A 26,480-nucleotide genomic window follows, 5' to 3' on the forward strand; every position below is an offset into this window, starting at 1 on the left:
ATCCTCATTTTCTCCTACCATGCTCTTGGAAAGATCGTCGTTCTTAAGGCATATTGTTATTTGAAGAATAGGAATAAATCTTTGCTCATGTGATATCCTGATTTTTGGTGAAGCAAGTAATCTCTACGTTTACAAGTCAAGGTGATCTCGTGGATCAAAAAGCTAAGCTAATATCAAGACTTTCAATTCTCAAGGTGACCATCTTTATGTGATTTAGCGTACTAAAAGTCAGTCCTATTTTGACGGCTGAGGGAAGTGCCAATATATTGTGGTGGCATATTGATCTTAAATCTTCTTCTTCTTGGTACTTTATCCACCGGGGATGCGTAACGGAACTGCTCAAACTAGATTGGACCGGTCAGTTTTAAGTGGCTTCCAAAGACGCTGGTCCAATTCCTGGTTCCATTAAATTGAAACCAGTGACGAGTAATCCGATTTCCGATTTCAGGGTGGAAATCGGACCAATATTGAAAGTCCTCATTTAGCTCAAAGCCCAAATGAGCCCAACAAGAATAATAACCTACTTGGAAGAGAAATAAAGTGAGCTTGGGGAGAGTAAATGGTTAGAACAAAAGGAAAGCCCATGCCACTGAAAAGGAAAACTCTCTCTCCCCGACCACCCCCACCCCCTTCACATCTGCAATTGTAAAGAAAAAAAGAGTGCGTTAGCGAAGCAAATTGAAGGGAATCAACGCACGTGGAGATAACGCCATAACAGAATCCACTCTCTCTCTAGTTTTTCTCTCCCCATATATAAGCATCTGTTTCCTTTAGTTGGATGAGGAATTTCGGAGAGCATATACATTTTACACCCCAAAAAAAAAAAAAAATCCTCTCTCTCCGTTGGTTTCACTAGACCACCCAGGAACTAAATTGGATCAGCTTCAAGACTAGGTGGTCCGATTCTCGATTCCAAAAACTAGAAACCGGTCCTCCAAGTTTGATTCATGGTTCCTGAGTGAGATAGGACCAGACCTGGAACTGATCATTCCTATTATCTCCCATCAACTCCTGTCATTATCCACACTATTTCTTGCTTTTCTTGAATTTAAAGTTATATATTATTTTGAGAAATTGAACATAGCATATAGCATGAAACTTTGATATATTCCAAAAGATGAATTTGTCATACCTCCAATCAAATTTAATCTATGTTCAAACACAAACACACAATAATAGTATTGAAGCATTAACTATAATGTAGGCGAAATTCGACAGTCACTTTATAGAGTGGATGTTGTTGGTAGCCACAAGATATCCTTAAATTTGATGGTCACTTAGTAAATTGACTTTACTGTGTGGTCATTATGGAATGTGCAATAAATGCGACGAACACCACATTGTTACCATACTGGATTCCTGATTTAAACAAAATAACAGCTGAAAATGTTAAAAGTGAAAAATCGATCACTATTGCTATTGATTTTAACTCTCTAAGGAAAAGCAACTTTGCGGGGCCAACTGATGTCTCCCCGATTTGAAGGCCTATGAGCTTTAATGATTGACCGATCCCGAATCCGAAGTTCGCTTTTATTAGGCACGCAATTCACATTGTGATGTTACAATCAATTGTAAAAAAATTTCAAGCTGATTTGAAACTTGAAAAGAGACTTATACTAAGGATTCAATTTGGTCGTGTGTAACGAAGCTAACTTAACTCGATGAAATAAAGACAATAGTAAAAGTAGGATTCTAGATAAAGAAGATAGTTTGATTAATTTTGGTTCCTCAACTTTCTTGGTAGATATAGCAAAATAGTTCAAGTTTCTTCGCCGAATATAATATGGTAAAAATGGAACTTTCATCATAGAACTATACCCTACAACTCTTATCGGAGAATTAAAGTAGGAATCTATCGACAAAGGGACTTTATAAAAGCCGTCTCCATGTTTGTCAAATTCCAAACAGTCTCGTTTAAAATTCCATGGAAAGGACGTCAATTTTGGTGCGCCTCTGGAAGGTAGACCCCATAGCATGTCCTTTTACTGAAGACGCTTTTATGAGAATTTCACTGACGATGGTGACTGAGGTAAAAACATGAATTTGCATGATGAACCTATTTTTTTTATTTTAATTATTCTGTGATTAAATTGTAATTTCAAGCTTCCATTCAACATGATTCCTCACAAACTTATGTTATTTTCAAGTTTTAATTCATGTGGTCTGTGAAATTCTAAACATATATGAGAAATCGATTCATGTAAAGTGTCCTACCTTAGTCTATAATATGGTTTGTAAACAATTTTTTTTTTTTTGTTGGACAAGGAACATCACTGAATATATCTTTGTTTTAACCTGAATAAACAAAAACAAAGTTGCTTTTCCTTAGAGAGTTAAAATCAATAGCAATAGTGATCGATTTTCACTTTTAACTTTTTCAGCTGTTATTTTGTTTAAATCAGGAATCCAGTATGGTAACAATGTGGTGTTGGTCTCATTTACTGTCTTTGATAAAGAAGACTTCTTCGTCTACTAGGAAAGATGATCTAAATCGTTTGTCTGACAAGAGAAAACAACTAAAAATACGAATTAATATGGAGTCATTGGGTGAATTTGGCATTATCAAACAAGATTTAATGGGAGAAGTCCTTCGCTTTTTGGGTACAATTCTGCTACAAATCGGACAGATAGACAACAATAATTGAAATGTGTTTGTCTTTTTTTATGATCATTTCAACTGTCAAAGGAATCCCTTACCTGAGGACTCTTTTTTGGGTTAGAAAAAAAGAAGAAGATTTTTTGACATGTACGATACTTCTTTTTTTTATTTATATTCTAGTTGTCATTGTGTTTATGCCTCGTGTTGTCTGAGGGATACGGAAATAGATACTACAGTTTTTAAATATTAATAACCATGTTTTCATCAAATAAATTAAACTTTTTGAATGGTTGGCACCAATTTTACAAAATCCTCCATGATATGAGAACACGACATGTTGAGTTCAAATCCTTTTAGATCTCTATTTGTCTTCTCTACTATATAATTCGAGGATTTATTCTTATACGGAATCCAATCTACTCATAAAGGGAGTGCTAAATTATTTAAATTTTAAAAATCGCGACTTTTACTAATAATGTAAATTTTTAGAAATACGCGTATCTATTTTACATATAAAGCGCAACTTAACATCGTAGCTCATATTTGTTGAATAAATAATATTAAAGGTTAATTAGGCATATTACATGATGTTCTTAAACATAAAAGAATATAAGAGTACAATAAAATTTTAGCAAATATAAAGACCCTAATTGCATAAAGTTTATAGAGGAAAAAATTATTTTCTTTCCAGCACACAATTTCTATATTTTTCAATAAATATGACTAAAATGCATAATTACTAATGACTGTTATGAGTAAATGCATAGAGACGTTAAAGTTTGGGGCCCGTTGATATTCCACTATTATGGCATGAATGTCTACATAACATATTAACACGGCAAAATTAAGTAAGAAAAAAGATTAATCACTAACAATGATGCAACCAAATTAAACTTTGCAAAGTTGAGAAACAAATTATTCACTATAATGAATATTTGAATATTCTTATACTGAAAATAATTAAAAGAAATTGTAGATATGCCTTCTTGATGAAAAATATTATTGAAGATTTCTTTACCCGTACAAACTGAAGAAATCAATTGCTTTAAAAGGTTTTTAGGACGTGATAGAGCATATGATTTTGTGACAAGAGTACTCTAGTCTCCGGCTCAGAGTAGCTTGTGTTCTTCTGATGAGTACCAAAAAAACTGATTCTAGAGCATTTGGAAAATTTCACCTGCACCGCACCGCACCAGATTCGTCCCCCGAGGAATCAATCATGGAATCGTCTCACGCAAGTGGCTGGGGACCGGCTTACGTTGACTCTACAACTTGAACTTACCGTCGGACTTCTTTTGATCTACCAATATCTACACTTACTCGACCAAAGAAAAAGGCAAAAACGAAGAAACCCATCTTACTTCTCCTTATAATGCCCCGAACCCATCGAGTTAATTCATCAAAAAAAGAACAGATTTGAAGAGAGTTGAAGGAAGAATCATGGTTATCCATAAGCTTCTCTTGAAGGTTGTGGTGCTTGGGGCTTTATTGGGTTCTTACTACAATCGCATATCAGAAGCTGCTGATTTGATTACGAAGCCCGGATGCCGAAGTGCTTGCGGAGCCCTCTCGATTCCATATCCCTTTGGATTAAGGGACAGCTGTTCCAACTGCCGCATCGATCACCCATCTTTTACTATCGATTGTGACAACTCTACTGACCCTCCCATACCTTACATGCATAAAAGTAGTAACATTGAAATACTCGACATTTCTGTCGAGGACCATGAGATGCGAGTAAATGTTTCATCCAGTCGAAAATGCTATAACTCTTCTGGGCACGATGAGTCTTCGAGCAAATATCCGGTGCGCTTCCGAACTAATTTCCCCATATCCAGCACCAAGAACAAGTTCATCGCTATTGGTTGCGACACGTTGGCCTCATTTCGAGATCTTGACGAGAATTTCCATTTCGGGTGTACGTCTTTGTGCAGCAACGTTTCAGATGTCAGCAACGGGTCATGTTCCGGTGTCGGTTGTTGCGAGAGGAGCATCCCCATGGGTTCCTTCGGCTACGAGATCTTTATGAGCAGTTTTTCCCACCATAGCTACGTCTTGGATTTCAATCCTTGCAGCTATGGCTTCGTCGCCGAAGTTGGCTTCTACAACTTCTCAGTTAGCGATCTTAAGCAGCTTAAATTTAACCAATCCACTCTAGTTCTCGACTGGGCAATAGGGAATCAAACATGTGAGGACGCCAAGAAGAACAACGTGAGCTACATGTGCACCAACAACACCATTTGCATCGATGCTGAAAATGGATCCGGGTACAAGTGCGGTTGTAAAGTAGGTTACCGAGGCAATCCTTACCTTGCGAATGGTTGTCAAGGTACGTTGATTGATGGATTTATGAGATGGGCTTAAGGCCCGTCCGCCCATGCTGGGCCCAAAAAGCCCGGCCCACGGGAATAGGGCCCGTGGATGGGGGAAGGTATAAAAGGGAGGAGAGAGAGGGAGATGATACTGGTTGGAAATAAACGTACGTACGCTTTTTCTCCGCATTCTCTCTCTCTCTTCAAAAGACAAAAAGAAGAACAGTAAGGCTCCGGCAATTCTTCTTCCCTTCAAGGCCTCCTCGGATCGAGCAGTCTGATTTCTCTTCCTCCATTGGCGTCGGTGCTTAATCTGTGGCTAACAAGGTACGCTCGAATCCGTGGTGTGCTTTACGATCGGTGATACGTGTTTTCCCGGGCTTCGTCTTCCGCATTGATTTAGGGGTTCGATTTAGTGTCGAATCCGGTTTTGGGATCGAGTCATTCCCAACATTGGTATCGAGCCCGCTTTCATGTTTTCCCAATCTTGTTTCGTGCTTTACGATTGATTTTTCACAAAGTTCTTCGGCCGTACGGATCGGGCGAGAAATCCCGACACCCGAGCACTTTGTACGTCTTTTTCAGAGTTTGCGTAAGTCGCAATCAAATTCTGATGGCATAGGAAGAAAGGCGACGTCGAGACAAGTCCGGGGACAGGTTGTACGCCGCCGGGCGACGCCTCACGCGCCCACACGCGCGGCCGGAAGGCGCTGCGCGTGGGCGCGACGCGCCGGTCGGCGAACCGGAGCGTGCACACCGCCGGCCGGTGAGCCGGCACGCGCCGGTCCGCGGACCGACGCGTGCTGACGTCACCCAACGGTCAATAACTGCTAGGGTGACGTCATCGATGACGTCAGCACGGCGACGATTCGCCGGGCGTTCACCGACCGGCGACCCGACCCGCGCGCGACACGTGCCGGATGACGTTTGCGTGATGTCAGCCCGCGCATGCACGCGGCACGTGCCGTCGGTTTGCCCGAGCCGGGCCCGCCGGCCCGACCGGTTCGACCCGGTCCGACCGGCCCGACCGTTGACCGTTGGCGACCGTTGACCGTTGACCGTTGGCCGAAAAAAAAAAAAAAAAAAAAGGAATATGTTTCTTTTTCAATTAAGTCTATATGGATTATAATGTGATCCCTTATTTGTTCTGCATTTGTTGCAAGAACAATGCCTCCCTTGAGGTTGCGCACACCTATTCGCGCAATTACCGATGAACAAAAAGATAGGCTGTCTAAGTTGATAGCTGAGCTGACTGATCATCGATGGAAGAGAGGTGACTTAATTGATCATGTCCTTGAAGTCAACGGGAAAGTTCAACAGGTCATATGGAATGGTCGTCCTATGTCACAGTCAGAGATGGTGCGATTTTTCATAAACACTCTTCCACCTGAATGGCAAGATGTGTTGAATCGCATATGGGATGTCAACGTAGCTGCTTCCTATAAGAAAATTGTGATGAATTTTGTAAATGAATATTATTGTATTGTTTCAAGGGAAAAGATCAAGAAATTGAACAAAATAGGATCTTTCCCAGTTCGTGTGCTGACTTGGTGTTAGTTGTATTGGCTGATATATGTTAAGTGTGATTTGTGGACATATTATGTAATGATTACTACCTAATTGTGTTAATTGAAAGCATTATTGTTTTTATTGGATGTTCTATTATATATTGCTTTCTGTTATTGCTTTGGTTCTTTGTGGGTAATTAGTGTGGGTAGTTTTAGAAGTTTTTGTAGCTTCATAGAATTGATTTTGCATAAGACAATTATATTGATGATAGTTTTAAGTTAGGATTTTGGAGGATGATTGGAAACATAGTGACATTTTGATTCTGAAACCTTACTTGAAATTATTCATTAATATGATGGGTCTATGTAAATAAGGATGCATAAATGCTAGGCATTAATAATTCGTGCATATTTGTCTGATTTGTTCAGATCAATGGCTTCAGCCACAAAGAGCATAGTTGCCGAGCTGAACAAAGGTGAAAAGCTCAATGGAGACAACTATGAAATTTGGCAAATGAAAATCCAGTATGTCTTTGGAAGAGCAAGAAACACTTGAGGCTCTTGTCATGACCATGGTAGAACCTGAAGAGGGAACCACTGCACAGCACAAAAGAGACAAAGAAGCTTTTTCTGCGTGGAAAAGAATGAACTCTCTAGCTCGCATCACGTTGCTGAGCAGCATGGAAAATGACGTCATGCGAGAGTTTCGGCGTTTTGACAATGCTAAGGAAATGTGGGAGGCATTGGCAGCTAGATTTGGTCATACTTCGGTGACTAGGCGAGGCAGCTCACTATCGGGTTTGACTCTTATAAGAAGCCTCATGGTCAGACCATGAAGCAACATCTTAGAAAGATGTCAAACATGATAACTGAGCTGAGAGATGCTGGCCATGTCCTCACAGATGAGCAGCAAGTGCAAGCAGTGATTCGTTCCTTGCCTCAGAGTTGGGAGCATATGAAGGTGCACCTGACTCATAATGAAAATATCAAAACCTTTGAGGATGCAATGCGTCATCTTGAGCTGGAAGAGGACCGCTTGTTGGTGGCTAAGCCGGATGCTGAACTTTATCATGCTAGTTCTAGCTCAAATGGAGCTTCGAGCTCCAAGCGCAATCGCCCTAACTGGTTTGATAAGGGAAAAGGCAAGGAAGAAGCAGGTCCTTCAGGGAAGAAACCCAAGTTTAACCAACATGAAAGAGGGAAGCGTCCCCACATGAAAAAGCTTGCAAGGGTGAAATGCTACAACTGTGACAAGAATGGTCACTATGCTCGCGACTGTCGTGAGCCAAAGAAGGTATGCACCCCTTGTACTTTTCAGAACTTCACTTTTGTGTCGAGTTCTGTATTCTTAACTGAGTCTAATCCTTTGTGGACTGTGGATTCAGGAGCGACGGACCATGTAGCGAAGGATAGAGGATCCTTCGTGGAATTCCGACGAGTACCAACGGAACTAAGTGGATCTATGTGGGAAACAACTCCGAGCTGAAGTGAAAGGAATTGGCACATGCCAACCGAATATGCGTGGTGGACGCACTTTGTTCCTTCATGATGTGCTGTATGCTCCGGAGATTCGTCGGAATTTAGTGTCTATATTAGTGTTGGTTAAATTAGGTTTTAATATGAACTTCTGTAATAGAGGTGTGAATTTGTTTTTGGATACAAATTACTATGGTTGTGGTTATTTTCTGGATGGTTTTATTGTATTAGATATTGATTATGTTAATACTAATGTTTGTTATTCCCTTCTCACGTCTTCTAATAAATATGATAATGATGTGAATGTGTGGCATGCTAGACTTGGTCACATTGGCCAACAGCGTATGAATAGACTAGCCAAAGAGGGCTTGTTGGGCAATATTGAAAAAGTCGATTTGTCCATATGTAAGCATTGCCTAGAAGGGAAAACGACAAGAAAACCATTTGGAAAAGGAAAAAGAGCTGAATTTCCTCTGCATTTAATCCATTATGATGTCTGTGGTCCAATGAATGTGAAAGGAAGGCATGGGGCTGTTTATTTCATCACTTTTATTGATGATTATACTCGATTCGGATATGTCTATTTGATTTCTCACAAATCTGAAGCAATAAGTTGTTTTAAAAGGTTTATGAACCTGGTAGAGAATCAATTAGACAAGAAAATAAAAGCATTGAGATCCGATCGAGGTCGAGAATATTTATCGATGAGTTCAGAAAATTATGTGATGAAAAAGGAATAGAAAGACAGTTGTCTATTCCATATACTCCTCAACAAAATGGTGTTGCGGAGAGAAGAAACAGAACCCTACTAGAAATGGTTAGGTCCATGATGGCGCATGCTAACTTACCTATTACTTTTTGGAGTGATGCGTTGTTAAGCTGCGCCTATATACTGAACCGTGTGCCTTCCAAATCAGTTACTTCCACTCCATATGAGTTATGGACGGGTAGAAAACCGGACTTAAGTTTTCTTAAGCCATGGGGTTGTGCTGCCTATACACATGAGTCCTCTCACAAGTTTGGGAAACTGGGTCCCAGAGGAAAGAAGAGTATTTTTATAAGGTACTCGAACACTCGAAAGGATATGTGTTCATAGGTGAGCGGGGAAAGTGGGAGTATAACTGAGTTTGAATCACGAGATGTCACATTCCTAGAGGATGAATTTCCTAAGAAGGGCGAAATAGGGGAAGATTATTCCCTATTTGAAACCTTGGATCAAGATAATGACCTTAGTGGACTTCATCCAAGTGGGAGCATAATGGGGAATGATGTGCAAAGTGTGCAATCTCCCATACGGCGAACAAGTCGCTAAAGTATTCCTCGTCGACGTTTTGACATTGAAGGGGAGACTTTTATGGTTGCTCCACAAGATGAGGATGAGCCAAGAAATATCAATGAGGCTCTGAATTGCCCTAGTAAGGAAAAGTGGATTCATGCAATGGAAGAGGAAATGGAGTCAATGAAATCAAACCAAGTCTGGGAACTGGTTGATCTGCCAAAAGGACGCAGAGCTATTGGGAACAAATGTGTTCTCAAAATAAAGCAAAAGGCTGATGGCTCGATTGAAAGGCATAAGGCTCGCCTTGTGGCGAAGGGGTATAATCAACAGGAAGGAATTGATTATGAAGATACGTTTTCTCTGTAGTGAGATTTACCTCGATTCGCATTATTCGGCAATAGTGGCTAGTACGGATCTTGAGTTACATCAAATGAATGTAAAGACTGCTTTCCTCAATGGAGAATTAGAGGAAGAAATATATATGGAACAACCTGCTGGTTTCATAGTGAAAGGCCAAGAAGAAAAGTATGTCGACTTTTGAGGTCGATATATGGTCTTAAGCGAGTCATCAAGACAATGGTATATACGTTTTCATAATGCCATAATGGCATATGATTTTACAATGATTGATGAGGGTCATTGTGTATATATCAAAAGATCCAAGGATCAATTTGTGATCATATCATTATATGTTGATGATATACTAATTGCCGGAAGCAATATGGAGTTTGTTAAGACCGTCAAGAGTTGGTTGTCTTCCAACTTTGAGATGAAGGATATGGGTGAGGCTGCATACATTCTTGGAGTTAAGATTTCAAGAGATCGCTCGAAGAGATCGTTGTCTCTTTCGCAGGAAACTTATATAAACAAAGTTCTTGAACGATTTCGTATGCAAGATTGTAAACCCATAGACACTCCTATTGCAAAAGGTGAAGGATTGAGCCATAGACTGTGTCCAAGGACTCCACAAGAGAAGGAACAAATGAAACATGTTCCTTATGCAAGTGCTGTTAGAAGCTTTATGTACGTTATGATGTGTACAAGACCTGACATATGTTTTATCAGTTGGAATGGTGACCAGATACCAATCCAATCCAGGTCAAGCACATTGGAAAGCCGTTAAGAGAATACTAAGGTATCTAAAGGGAATTGCTGATAATATGCTGAGTTATTAAGAAAAGGATCTGCGACTCTAAGGCTATTCTTATGCTGATTGGGGAGGAGATTTAAATGAAAAGAAAATCTACCTCTGGGTTTGTTTTCTTACCGAATAATGGCACCATATGTTGGAGCAGTAAGAAACAAAAGTGTATAGCCTTGTCCACGATAGAAGTTAAGTTCGTGGCATTATCAGTAGCAGTATAAGAAGGTGTTTGGCTTACGAGATTTTTTGGATCATTTAGGTGTTATTGGAAGTGCTGCAGATTCATTGTTAGTTAACTGTGATAGCTAAGCAGTAAAAGCGTACACTAAAGATCCAAAATATCATGGCAAGACTGAACACATAGATACCAAGTATAATTTTGTAAAGGATATGATTGCACGAAAGGATGTGAACTTAAAGTACATACTACGCATAGAATGGTAGCAGATCCTATGACAAAGCCAATACCTAGAGATGTGTTTTGTGGCCATATGAAATCTCTAGGATTGCGTAGAGATTGATGTACTGAATATTGTAATTTCCCTAAATGTTCACAATTTGATGAATTTGTGTTTTCATCATTAATGCCTATGAATCTTTGTATGATCTTTATGCATCTTAATGCTCAGTGCATTATTTTAAGTTGAGAAGTATGTCGGACAGATAAAAGATTAGCCCACTCACACGGGTAATCTCCTCTGTTTACTGTGTGATAAATAGAGATGAGACTGATTTTAAGCTTATTATCTAGGTGATAATTGAGAGCTCAAGCTTAAAATACGTATGTCGCCTTAACTAAGTGTTAAGATGAGGACATAATACTTACGATGTCCGAAAGTAAAATACCCCACATATTTTACTTTATCTATCTATGATGCCAGATGTGAGTTCTGATGAATTTTGTGATTGAGTAGATATGTGAACTCAAGTTAGACATTGGGTATGTCTGAACTATCATCTGTACAGTATTGAAAGTGTAGACATACGCTCCATGGGGAAGGAGTTAATACCGTAATACGTATTTCATACTACGTATGCATGAGACGACTAATAAGAGTGGCAAAAGTTTGATCTCAATTTTTATGTCGTGTGAGACTCTTGAGGAATAGAGTTCCTTAGTTTTAGTCCCCTCATGACTCTTACTTATTCTCAAGATTTCTATTTAGTGTTTGCTATCTTAGGGTGTTGCCAATGGTCATGAGATGATTCGATCTAATGGGGCATTTCTAGAAAAGCAAGCTGGACTGAAATTGAGAGTTTGAAGGAAAGAGGAAGATCGAATTTGGAGAATCACATTGTAGTTTTATATTCACCGGTTAACCAATTATGACTGTCTTTATGATAATCATAATTGTGAATACAATATATATATATCATTGTTTAAAAGAGATCAAGAGAGATATAAATGTGATCGATCGATCTAGGGTATTGCATACTAAATCTACTCAGGATGGGATGCCCATTATGAGCTGCTATATATTCCTAACAGATGTATAGCAACGAGCTCTCAAAGTATGCTGGTCGCACGGATTATTCACCGGTATGAATGTTGAAGAGAGAAAAAGAGGATTCTGTTTGGCCCACCATGTTAAGTGTGAGTCTATGATGGATTTTTCTCTGATAGGGATGAGTAGGGCCTGTTCGCCCATGTTGGTTTTGGACCACCATGTGCGAGTGAGAGATGATGGATTTATGAGATGGGCTTAAGGCCCGTCCACCCATGCTGGGCCCAAAAAGCCCGGCCCACGGGAATAGGGCCCGTGGATGGGGGAAGGTATAAAAGGGAGGAGAGAGAGGGAGATGATACTGGTTGGAAATAAACGTACGTACGCTTTTTCTCCCGCGTTCTCTCTCTCTCTTCAAAAGACAAAAAGAAGAACAGTAAGGCTCCGGCAATTCTTCTTCCCTTCAAGGCCTCCTCGGATCGAACAGAGTCTGATTTCTCTTCCTCCATTGGCGTCGGTGCTTAATCTGTGGCTAACAAGGTACGCTCGAATCCGTGGTGTGCTTTACGATCGGTGATACGTGTTTTCCCGGGCTTCATCTTCCGCATTGATTTAGGGGTTCGATTTAGTGTCGAATCCGGTTTTTCGGGGATCAGTCATTCCCAACATTGATAAAATTAACTCTCTTTATCTTGCACTTCTTATCTAATGTGTGTGTTTAATTTGTGTAGATATTGATGAATGTGTGGACCTAGAGAAGACCCCATGTTTGGGAAAATGCCATAATGTTGAAGGGAGTTATACGTGCTCATGCCCAAAAGGTTATCATGATAATGGCAAGAAGGACGGTGGAAATGGACAGGGGTGCATTGCCAATCCATTACAATTGATGGAGATTTTGGTTGGTAAGTTCTTTCATTTTACTTGGAGTGCTTGACTCAAAAAACATACGTGTTATCTTATTGCTAAAATATAAATATTGATTAATAGTTGGTGTCAGAGAAAATTATCTATTCCCAATTTCGCCTTATTTTTCTTCCAGTATTTCCCTTGCTTGGGAAAATTCAAAATGGAACTTTCTATATCCTTTTCAGTAAAGTTTCAATGCGGAAGATAAGTGAGATAATATGCTGCGTTGAGCATATCACGGTGTTAGTAACTACATTACAATTGAACTTCCTTAAACTTCGAAAATGGATTAAGTTCCCTCATGTCAATGTCTGTACTCTTGAAGCATATTTTGACGTGGTGATCTACGGCTTTGTGTAAACGTAGAGACATTTTCCATTGATTGAGATAATGTCGTGAATATTAATATGAGTACTGTGCATGAAATCACTCAGTTTTACGACGTGTGTGACCTTCGATATTCAATCGGAGGAAGGTCACCTGTCTCAGGTGTTGGGAATAACGGATCCCCGAAAACTGGATTCGATACCAAATCGAACCCCTAAAACGAATGCGGAAGACAAGCCCGGGAAAATCACGTATTCTAAAGCACACCACGGATTCGAGCGTACCTTATTAGCCACAGATTAAACACCAATGCTAAAGATCGAGGAAGAAATTTTGATCCCGTTCGATCCGATGACGTTGATTGGCCTTGAAGGGAAGACGACGTCGCCTTGAGCGCTCGTTTTCTTTTTGGAGGGAGATAGGGAGAGAAAACATACGTTACGTTATGCCAAAGGGTGTGTTCCTCCCCTCTTTTTCTCCTTTTATACGTCCCTCCAACAGAAAGGAACATACCCCTTCATCCATGGGCCCTAATCTTGTGGGCCGGGCTTTTAGGCCCAACATGGGCGGACGGGCTTTAAGCCCATCACATAAAACCATCATCTCCCACTCGCACATGGTGGGCCGAACAGGATTCTCTTTACCTCTCTTCAGCATTCATACCGGTGAATAATCCGTGCGACTAGCATAATTTGAGAGCTCGTTGCCATACATCTGTTAGGAATATATAGCAGCTCATAATGGGCATCACATCTTGAGTAGATTTAGTATGCAGTTCCCTAGATCGAACGATCACATTTATATATCTCTTGATCTCTTTTAAACAATGATATATATATATATATATATATATATATATATATATTATATTCACAATTATGATTATCCCAAAGACAGTCATAATTGGTTAACCAGTGAATACAAAACTACAATGTGATTCTCCAAATTCGATCTTCCTCTTTCCTTCAAACTCTCAATTTCAGTTCAGCTTACTTTTCTAGAAATGTCCCATTAGATCGAATCAAACTCATGACCATTGGCAACATCCTAAGATAGCAAACACTAAATAGAAATCTTGAGAATAAGTAAGATTCATGAGGGCACTAAAAATTGAAGAACTCTTTTCCTCAAGAGTCTCACACAACATAAAAGTTGAGATCAAACTTTTGTCACTCTTATTGGTCGTCTCTCACATACGTAGTATGAAATACGCATTACGGTATTAACTCCTTTCCCATGGAGCGTATGTCTACACCTTCAATACTGTACATATGATAGTTTAGACATACCCAATGTCTAACTTGAGTTCACGTATCTACTCATTCACAAAATTCATCAGAACTCACATCTGGCATCATAGACAGATAAAGTAAAATATGTGGGGTATTTTACTTTCGGACATAGTAAGTATTATGTCCTCATCTTAACACTCAGTTAAGGCGACATATGTATTTTAAGCTTGAGCTCTCGATTATCACCTAGATAATAAGCTTAAAAACAGTCTCATCTCTATTTATCACACAGTAAATAGAGGCGATTACCCGTGTGAGTGGGCTAATCTTATATCTGTCCGACATACTTTCTCAACTTAAAGTAATCACTGAGCATTAAGATGTATAAAGATCAAACAAAGATTCATAGGCATTAATGATGAAAACACAAATTCATCAAATGTGAACACTTAGGGAAATTACAATATTCAGTACATCAGCCTCTACGTAATCCTAGAGATTTCATATGGCTACAAAACAAATCTCTAGGTATTGGCTTTGTCATAGGATCTGCTACCATTCTATGCGTAGTATGTACTCTAAGTTCACATCTTTTCGTGTAATCATATCCTTGACAAAAGTTATACTTGGTATCTACAGGTTTGGTCTTGCCATGATATTTTGGATCTTTGGTGTACGCTTTTGCTGCTTGGCTATTACAATTAACCAATAACAAATATGCAGTACTTCCAATAACACCTAAATGATCCAATAATCTCTTAAGCCAAACATTTTCTTACATTGCTGCTGATAATGCCACGAACTCAGTTTCCATCGTGGACAAGGCTATACACTTTTGTTTCTTACTGCTCCAACATATGGTGCTATTATTCGGTAAGAAAACAAACCCGGAGGTAGATTTCCTTTCATCTAAATCTCCTCCCCAATCAGCATCAGAATAGCCTTAGAGTTGCAGAACTTTTTTTTGATAACTCAGCGTATAATCAGCAGTCCCCTTTAGATACCTCAGTATTCTCTTAACGGCTTTCCAATGTGCTGGACTTGGATTGGATTGGTATCTACTCACCATTCCAATTGCAAAACATATGCCAGGCCTTGTACACATCATAGCGTACTTCAAGCTACCAACAGCACTAGCATAAGGAACATATTTCGTTTGTTCCTTCTCTTGTGGAGTCCTTGGACACAGTCTATGACTCAATCATTCACCTTTTGCAATAGGAGTGTTTATGGGTTTACAATCTTGCATACGAAATCGTTCAAGAACCTCATTTATATATGTTTATTGCGAAAGAGATAACGATCTCTTCGAATGATCTCTTGAAATCTTAACTCCAAGAATATATGTAGCCTTACCCATATCCTTCTTCTCAAAGTTGGAAGACAACCAACTCTTGACAGTATTAACAAGCTCCATATTGCTTCCGGCAATTAGTATATCATCAACATATAATGATATGATCACAAATTGATCATTGGATCTTTTGATATATACACAATGATCCTCATATATCATTGTAAAGTCATATGCCATTATGGCATTATGAAAACGTATATACCATTGTCTCGATGACTGCTTAAGGCCATATATCGACCTCAAAAGTCAACATACCTTTTATTCTTGGCCTTTCACTATGAAACCAGCAGGTTGTTTCATATATATTTCTTCCTCAAATTCTCCATTACGGAAAGCAGTCTTTACATCCATTTGATGTAATTCAAGATCCATACTAGCCACTATTGCCAGAATAATGCGAATCGAGGTAAATCTCACTACAGGAGAAAATGTTTCTTCATAATCAATTCATTCTTGTTGATTATACCTCTTCACCACAAGGCGAGCCTTATGCCTTTTTATCGAGCCATCAGCTTTTCGCTTTATTTTGAGAACCCACATGTTCCCAATAGCTCTGCGTCCTTTTGGAAGATCAACCAGTTCCCAAACATGGTTTAACTTCGTTGACTCCATTTTCTCTTCCATTGCATGAATCCATTTTTCCTTACTAGGGCAACTTAGAGCCTTATGAATATTTCTTGACTCATCCTCATCTTGTGGAGCAATCATAAAAGTTTCCCCTTCAATATCAAAAACGTCGACGGGGAATACTTTGGCGACTTGTTCGCCGTATGGGAGATTGTACACTTAGCATATCATTCCCCATTATGCTCCCACTTGGATTAGATAATGATGATGTCATCTCATCATGTGGTTGTACTTGAGAATGAGTTAAATTCAATTCATCACTTCTCATATTACTCCCACTTGGACGAACTCCACTAATATCAATATCTTGATCCAAGGTTTTAAATAGGGAGTGATCTTCCCATATTTCGCCCTTCTTAGGAAATTCATCTTCTAAGAATGTGACATCTCGTGATTCAAATTCAGTTATACTCCCACTTTCCTGCTCACCTATGAACACATACCCTTTCGAGTGTTCCGAGTATCTTATAAAAATACTCATCTTTCCTTTGGGACTCAATTTCCCAAACTTGTGAGAGAACTCATGAGTATAGGTAGCACAACCCAATGGCTTAAGAAAACTTAAGTTCAATTTTCTACTTGTCCATAACTCATATGGAGTGGAAGTTACTGATTTGGAAGGCACCCGGTTAAGTATATAGGCGGCAGTTAACAACGTATCACTCCAAAAAGTGATAGGTAAGTTAGCATGCGCCATCATGGACCTAACCATTTCCAGTAGGGTTCTGTTTCTTCTTTCCGCAATACCATTTTGTTGAGGAGTATATGGAATAGACAACTGTCTTTCTATTCCTTTTTCATCACATAATTTTTCTGAACTCATCAGATAAATATTCTCAACCTCGATCGGATCTCAATGCTTTTATTTTCTTGTCTAATTGATTTTCTACCAAGTTCATAAACCTTTTGAAACAACTTAATGTTTCATATTTATGAGAAATCAAATAGACATATCCGAATCGAGTATAATCATCTATTAAAGTGATGAAATAAATAGCCCCATGCCTTCCTCTCACATTCATTGAACCACATACGTTAGAATGGATTAAATGCAGAGGAAATTAAGCTCTTTTACCTTTTCCAAATGGTTTCCTTATTGTTTTCCCTACTAGGCAATGATCACATATGGGCACATCGACTTTTTCAATGTTGCCCAACAAGCCCTCTTAGGCTAGTCTATTCATATGTTGTTGGCCAATATGACCAAGTCTAGCATGCCACACATTCACATTATTATCATATTAAGTAGAAGACGTGAAACAAGGGAATAACAAATATTGACATCACTATAGTCAACATCTAGTACAACGAAACCATCCAGAAAGTGACCACTACCATAGTAGTTTGTATCCAAATACAAATCTACACAGCTATTACAGAAGTTCACACTAAAATCAAGTTTAACCAACATCAAAACAGACACTTAAATTTCGACGAATCTCCGGAGCATATAGAATATCATGTAGGAACAGGGTGCGTCCACCACGCATGTTCAATTGGCAGGTGCCAATTCCTTTAACTCTTAGCTCTGGAGTTATTTCCTACATAGATCCACTTAGTTCCAGTTGGTATCGTCGGAATTCCACGAAAGATTCTCTATCATTCGCTACATGGTCTGTTTCTCCTGAATCTACAGTCCACAAAGGATTGGATTCAGCCAATAATACAGAATTTGACACATAAACAAAGTTCTCAAATGTACAAGAGGTGTTTACCTTTTTCGACTCACAACAGTTGCTAGCATAGTGACCTTTCTTGTCACAATTGTAACACCTCACCCTTGACATTTTCTTCACTTGAGGACGTTTTCCTCTCTTGTGTTGGTTAACTCTTGATTTCTTGCAACAAGGACTTGATCCTTTGCAATCCCACATATTGAACGAATCAATACGCTTGCGCTTAGAGCTCAAAGCCCTTTCTGAGCTAGAACCAGCATTGCAAATGTCTATTTTCAACTCAAATGCTGTTAGGCAGTCCTCTACTAGCTCAAGGTGGCGCACGGCATCCTCAAGATCTTCCATAATATGGTCAAGAGTTTCTAGTGCTTCTTGCTTTTCCAGCACATATTGAATCTTCATATTTAATATTTCACAATTGTTGCTGTTCATATCAGCAATTACGTTTTTAGTTGCTGAAACCATCGATCTGAACACATCAGACATATATGCACAAATAATTAATGCCTATCATTTATGCATCCACTTTGCACAGACCCATCATATCAATGAATAATTTCAAGTAAGGTTTCAGAATCAAAAGGTCACTACGTTTCCAATCATCCTCCAAAAATCCTAACTTAAAACTATTATTAATATAATTGTTTTATGCAAAATAAATTCTATGAAGTTACAAAAACTTTCATTAACTACCCATAGCAGTCAACAATAACATAAAACAAATAATATCTAGAACTGATCATCGGGGTAAGTTCGAAAATCAAAGTTTTCAAAACTTTTGTGAAGAAAGGGGTTTTGAGCATTAGTTTTCAACTCCATATACACCTGAATAGAATGATGTAGTAGAGAGGAAAAATAGGCCCTTGCAAGAAATGGCAAGAACTCTTCTTTAAGAAAGCAAAATTGCATCACATTTCTAGGATGAAGCCGTTTCAACAGCATGCCACATCATAAATCAAGTTTTTTTTTTTTTTGTATACCCTCTTTAGAAAAGACCCCCTATGAGTTTTTCAAAGGTAGGAAACCAATCATTTCATATTTTAGAGTTTTTGGATGTAAATGTTTTACTTAATAAATGCTAATGATTGGCCTGGTAAATTTGATGATAGACTAGATGAAGGTATATTCTTGGGATACTCAAATACGAGCAGAGCTTTTAGAGTCTACAATAAAAGATCTCGTATAGGGGATGAGTCCATCGACATGAAGTTTGATGAAAATCATTTGATCCATGAAGATTATGATCAAGCTGAGTAGTCATTTGACAGATTTCAATATCAATATAAGATGGATAGCCACAACAACAAGAAAGTTTTGATAAGCGGGATAGTGAGAAGCGCACAACATTTGATGACATATTCAATAAAAACCAAAAGCACAAGTTAAGTCATCCAAAGGATATGATCATCGGAAACATCAATGACAAAATTAGAATGAGATCAACCCTAAAGGATGCAGTTGATACTTTAGCACTCATTTCAGATATTGAACCACGAAGTACTGAAGAAGCCTTATAAGATGAAAGCTAGATCCAAGCGATATAGGAGGAACTTCAATAATTCCAAATAAATGAAGTGTGGAAATTAGTTCCTAGACTAAAAATCATCCTGTTATTGAAACAAAATGGGTTTACGAGAACAAGCTCGATGATCAAGGAAACGTCACAAGGAATAAAGCAAGACTGATTGCCAGACTACTCACAAGAAGAAGGAATTGACTCGACGAAACTTATGCGCCAGTAGCAAGGCTAGAAGCGATCATACTTTTACTCACTTAGGTGTGTTTTTATGATTTCAAACTTTCCCAGATAGATGTGAAGAGCGCTTTCTTAAATAGATTCATTAAGGAGAAAGTTTTCGTAGAACAGTCTCCAGGGTTTGAAGAACCAAGAAAGCTAGATCATGTTTACTAGCTAAAGAAAGCCCTATATGATATGAAACAAGCCCCTCGTGCTTGGTATGACAGGTTAACAACTTTCCTAATTAAGAGTAGTTTTTGAGAAAGGTAATCTTGATACTAGTTTATTCATTCGAAGAGAAGGTAAAGAAATTTTATTGGTGCAAATTTATGTCAATGACATTATTTTTGGATCTCCTAATGAAAATCTCTGCAAAAACTTTACTAAGTTGATGCAGGAGAAATTTGAAATGAGTATGATAGGAAAATTAAATTTCTTCCTTGGATTGCAAATCAAGCAAATAGAAGAGGGAACCTTTATTTTCCAAGAAAAATATGCCAAAGAGCTTGTGAAGAAATTTCACATGGAAAATTCGAAGAAAGTGGAAACTCCCATGTCTTCATCTTCAAAGCTCGAAAGAAATGAAAATGGAAAGAAAGTTAATCAGAAGCTATACCAGAGCATGATTGGCTCCCTACTCTATCTCACAACTTTAAGACCCGATATCCTTTTTAGTGTATGCATGTGCGCAAAATTTCAATTAGATCCTAGAGAGTCTCATCTTTCTGCAATAAAAGTGAAAATTAAGTATATTAATACTTACCCATCTCTAGGACTTTGGTATCCTAAGAGATCAGGGTTTGTGTTATTTGGGTATTTTGATATTGATTTTGCCGGAAGTAAGATTGACAAGGAAAGTATGTATGGAACTTGTCAGTTGTTAGGTAATATGCTTGTGTCTTGGTTCTTCAAAAAGTAATCAACTATAGCCTTATCAACTGCTGAAGCTAAGTATGTTGCTTTAGGTAGTTGTTGTACCCAAATTCTTCAGATAAAGTAGCAACTAAAGGACAATGGAGTAGTGGACTCAAATACAACGATTAAATGCGGCAATACAAGTGCCATCAACTTGATCAAAAATTCAATCTTACATTCCTAGACTAAGCATATAGAAATCAAGCACCATTTCATATGCGACCACATCAATGACGGTAAAGTAAACATTCAATTTGTTGATTCTCAAAATCAGTTGGTTGATATTTTTACGAAACCCCTTGACAAAAAGGCGTTTGATTTTATTCACATTAAACTTGGCATTATTGATCCTTTTGCTTCAAGTATCTAAAGATAGGGTACATAAATCTACTATTATGCTTTCAAATTTTAGCTGTTAGAATATTTTTAGAAGTATATCAAGTATAATTTCTTCCTTAATTAAATTAATTGTCATATAAATTTGGTCTCGGAAATTGTTTATTTCGAAACCATTTTACAGTTTTTACCTATTTTCCCTCAAAATTGGATCTTTCTTAAAAAATATTTTTTTTGATCACGAAGGTTTTTTTTGTTGGTAAAAGGTAAGAATTTTTATCACGACGGTTCATATTCCATAAAAGCAAAAAACCTCTTCTTTCTTCTTCATCTCTGCTCTTTCTATCAAATACTCCCTTTGCAAAACCCTTATCTGTGGCACCCCTCGACGGCCCCCGATCCGTTAGGATCGCCACGGTTCACTTACCTTTCACTTTCCCTATTAACATGTCACTCTGACACCATTTCAATTGTAGCGGGTCCATACAACATAAGGGGTTTACACTCTTTTTTTTGATAGGTCCCTTGCGCAATTCTTATATGGAAGCACATCCAACAACTCCCTTCCCTATATTCAGAAAACGATGCACACCAACTAAACATCTTATAAAAATTAAAGCCGAACACTTTTATTTACTTAAACCAGATGAACATCATTCATTGGTACATCAAAATGCCGCAGTCTTCTATACTCAGCTATACTTCAAAAGATGACCGACATCTCCTCCCACAATTGTATGCTTAAGGTCCATTAGCCAGTGTTGGTGTCCAAAAGTTCCCTCCTTGCCATCCTTCTCCTCGCGGTCATATCCAACAGCTCAATCCATCTACTAATTTGAAATGTTGGTTCCCGAAGGGGTGAGTACAGCCACTCAGCAGGTAAATGACCAATAAACCACTCAATACATCATGCCATGCAATCATCACAATCATAGCATCACATGTCATACAAGCATCCATGCACAACATACCATGGCATCATGCACATGTCATCATACCTCATGTACCATCATCATCATATAGACATCACCATCATATCATACACTTACCATCATCATGTCACATATGGCATCATCCTTACCATGCATCCATGCGTATAACATCATCATCATATCACCATTTCACATGTACCATCATCATTACCATGCATTCATGCGTATAACATCATCATCATATCATCATATCACATGTACCATCATCATTACCATGCATCCATGCATGTAACATCATCATCATATCATCATATCACATGTACCATCATCATTACCATGCATCAATGCATGTAACATCATCATCATATCATCATAACACATGTACCATCATCATTACCATGCATCCATGCACATCTCATCATCATATCACATGTACCATCATCATTACCATGCATCCATGCATGTAACATCATCATCATATCACCATATCACATGTACTATCATCATTACCATGCATCCATGCATGTAACATCATCATCATATCATCATATCACATGTACCATCATCATTACCATGCATCCATGCATGTAACATCATCATTTCACATGTGCCATCATCGTTACCATGCATCCATGCTCATATCATCATGTCATGCATATATCATCATGCATATTTCAATTTCAATTTCTCAATTTCATCTTTTCATATTGGACCGCCACATTTCTCTTTCCCGGGACCTATGTTTGCATCCCACATTCATCACTCGCGCCCAATCCTGGCATTGCGAGGAACCTCCGGGCATGTATCCAAGATACAACCGGGCATCCAGCACCCCCACATTTCGGGCATCTCGCATCCCAAATAGCATCACGAGGACCCTCCGGAATTACACCACTAGGCCACCGGGCATCCGGCCTTTACCCTTCTAGCTGGGCATCTCGCATCTCATCTAGCATCGCGAGGTATCCCTCGGCACAATACCTGCCAGGCTTCTGGAATTATGTACAGACATACCACCAGGCCTCCCCTGGAATTACGTACCGTATACCACCGGGCATCCCGACACTCCCGGGGAATCTCCAGGGCTCGCCATGAAAATGGTTTCCCCCGCCCTCCGGAATTACGTACTGACATACCACCAGGCCTCCCCTGGAATTACGTACTGTATACCACCGGGCATCCCGACACTCCCGGGGCATCGTCGGCTCACACCTCCGACAGTCTTCTCATCACCACGATGCATGTTCTTATACATCTCATTTTCAATTTCACATTCACAATTATGGCTCAATTTCAACATGACATGCGATGTGATGTCAACCAAGATCATATTCATCATTGAATTCATACATGCATCTCAAATCATTATCGTACATGCAGCAAGGCACCATCATCCATAACAATACAATTCATGGAGTCCATGCAATTTAAAATGGTCCATATTTCATGCCTTTTCGAAGTTTACAAAATTCCAGCATATACTATTTTAGAAAATATTTAAATTAAATATCCATATGTTTTTCAAAAATCATGAAATCAAGGCATGTGATAGGCAAGACAATAAGATAATAATTTCATGAAAAATACATGCCCAATAGAGTTCCACACAAAAGATATGATTTGCACTAACACAGCATGCAATTTCGGATAGAAACAGAATGTGCAGTTCTCGAAATAATTTTATTAAAATACACGAACGACCTCCGAAAATTATGAAATTTTACGATGTTATAGTTAAGACACTAAAATAGATTTTTCATGAAGAATTATAGGCCATATTCGTTCTATATAATTTTCTATAAACGTACGAAGCTTCTGATTCTAGCACCGAGACGTCCAGTATAACTATCTCCGAAATATCGAGTTTTCACCTACTTATTTTTCTTAGTTTCCTCTAAAATTTGGATATGTTTTACTTAAAGAGGTTCCCTACAACTTTCATGAAGGGATATAAGTCAAATTTCTAGAGTATAGTCATCATATGGGTCCATGAAATCTCGGGTGTCCTGTACCGCGTCTCCAGATTTACCGTCTTCAAGAGTAAGTCGATTCACTAGGCTAAACTTGCTCATTTTACTTCAAATTTGAGTATGTTAGTATTTAGGATGTTCTCTACAAGTTTCATGAAGAAGTCGAAGAGATATTCTTGATAAAAATCGACATGCAACCACAAATCTACCAAAAGGTCAGCAAAATAGTTCCAGATCTAGTGTCTTCGTAGGATGAGGGTTTGATCCCTTAAATCTCCATCATTTTGTCCCAAATCTTAGTATGTTGTATTTTAAGATGTTGGTTACAACTTTCATGAAATAATCAAAGTCAAAATCCAACTCGCAACATGCATGCAAGCTCTCACAAGATTCTGGTTCAGGCGGTTCATACGAAACAGCAAGCATACTCAAGAACAAGTCACATTCTAGCTTCGGTTTCGCCTACTCTAACATCCGAAATCTACCACCAAAAGATCACACATGCAAGGCACACATGCAAGAGCGGAAATCAGTCCCAACTTGCCTCCAAAACTGAGCAAACGAGGCACACCGGCGACGGACGGACGGCGTGCGGGCGGCGACGGGTGGACTCCTTCTCTCGGCTTCCCCTTCTCTCTCGCCACTCCCTCTCTCTCGCAACCTCCTCTCTCTCCCTTTGGCCGAATTCTCCACCAGCCTCTCTCTCTCTCTCTCTCTCTCTCTTTGGTTGTATATATATGCATGCATTCTTAGTTTGCATGAGGGACACTTGTCCCCAAGGAGGAGACAAGTGTCTCCTCCACCCCCTCCATGCGTCGACAATGGGCTGGGCTTATGGCCCACTTTAGGCCCATCTCACTTGGGCCTAAAGTCCAAGCTTTAATGGCCCAAAATTTTCTTAAATAAGTCCATTTTACTTTTAATAATTTACCTTAAATCCCCACTTATATAAATACTAAATTACGATTTCATATGGCCATAAAACTTGAAATCATTTAATCCATAAATTCCAATTTATAAAACACATGGCCAATGATAGGATTTTCTTTCCTATCAAATAATTATCCATTTAAAAGCTTGGCCATAAATCTTATTGCAAATTATGGATTAAATGGCTATAAAATAACTTAATGGTACTTCCATCACCTATTCATAGACTTTAATGTAACTAGAGGTTGCCATGAATTTTGGGATGCCACATTATCATATCTTCTTTCTCGCAAAAAGTTCCAAACTTTTCTTCACTTTCGAAACCATAACTTCGAAAAATGCTCCTAAACGAGGCCCAAACCATTTGGTTCAAGAAGATCAAATCGCATTACGGGATTACAGTCCAGAGTTCCTGGAAGCCTTGAATTCTTTGATCTGTCAGACTCTTTGGACAATGTTGAAGGTACAGCTGACAAAGAAACTTCTTCTAAGTATTCGCAATTAAGATCAATTGTTGCTATTCTTAAGGCGTTAGAGGATAATGAGGATGTTATTTCGCGGCTTTTGGCTAAACATGGTTTTGAGAGCGAAGAGGTGTTAGAATTGATGTTGATTCGAGTACTATAAAATCTCAAAATAGAAAGGAGAAAGTGGCTGAAACTTCTGCCACTCAAAAAAGGACTGATGATGATGGACGAAGGGGGGATAATGATGAAAAGCTTTATGCAAGTTTCAGGAGGAGAATCACTGAGTATATGATGGATGATGATCGTGTAGAAAAATTAATCAAATTTGAAGCGCATCAGCAATATTTCAGATGTCTGATGAATAGGGGAGTTATTAAATAGAGAACAATTGACTTTGATTTTTTTTTTTAAGTCTACTGGTATCCATCTTAAGCAGTTCTTTGATGATCGACTATTGATTGCCTTGTGTGTCACTGAATATCCTACATATCCTATTGTGACTGCATATTTTTATTCAACACTTTCATTCTACTCAATAGATACTATTGAGTTCAAAATGTTTGACCAATAATATTTGATTCAAGCATGAGATCTAGCCAAATTGTTGGGGGTCAAATTTTTTGAATTCGAGCATGTAAACATTGATCCGAATGTTGCATACAAAGAACTCTCTGGTATTCTTGACTTTACCAGAGATGACAAATCCCATGTCTCATCAGTTGTTTCCATTAAGACATATTGTACTTTATAAGATTATTATTAAATGTCTGAGACCAAAGGGATCTTCCACAACTGATATTTTGCGGTATGTGGCCAAGTTGATGTGGGCCATCTTAAATGGTCGCTCTTTTTCAATTGCTCATCTTATTATTCTGCACATGTATAGAACTATCTTGAAGAACAAGGGGTGATTGCCTTATGGTTCTCTGATCACAAAGATTTTTCGTGAACTAGACATCGAGATTCCAAGAAAATTGAGCAAATATCAATCACCTCTGCTGAAGATAGATAAGCATATGATGCGGAAGATGAGTTTCAGGCATACTACTGAAGGTTGGAAGAACACAAAATGGAGACTCTTGAAAATTGATGCAGAAGAATTCGTGACAGATCTAGTTGATCGCCCAACAAAGAGAAGAAGGATTGTTGAATAGAGACGTAGCTCTCAAGCCTTCCTATAAAGGCTTAATGCAGAAATGCAAATTAAGTATGAAGAAGACATGGTCGATTTTGATGATATTATCGATGCATATCAACCTGATACTGATGATGATGTTGAAGAAGAAAATGAAGCCGAATGA

General features: G+C 38.6%; 1 protein-coding gene across 1 annotated transcript; it reads left to right on the forward strand.

The window, feature by feature from the left end:
• Positions 1 to 4,039: 4,039 nt before the first annotated feature.
• Positions 4,040 to 26,480, forward strand: LOC108953842 (wall-associated receptor kinase 5-like). Its single transcript, XM_039300609.1, has 4 exons — positions 4,040 to 4,928; positions 12,495 to 12,668; positions 25,176 to 25,308; positions 26,363 to 26,480. Exons 1-4 carry the CDS (start codon positions 4,040 to 4,042, stop codon positions 26,478 to 26,480), a joined length of 1,314 nt encoding a protein of 437 aa, XP_039156543.1.

The sequence above is a fragment of the Eucalyptus grandis genome, chromosome 1 (assembly GCF_016545825.1).
Source record: "Eucalyptus grandis isolate ANBG69807.140 chromosome 1, ASM1654582v1, whole genome shotgun sequence".
In the NCBI taxonomy this organism is placed as follows: Eukaryota; Viridiplantae; Streptophyta; class Magnoliopsida; order Myrtales; family Myrtaceae; genus Eucalyptus; species Eucalyptus grandis.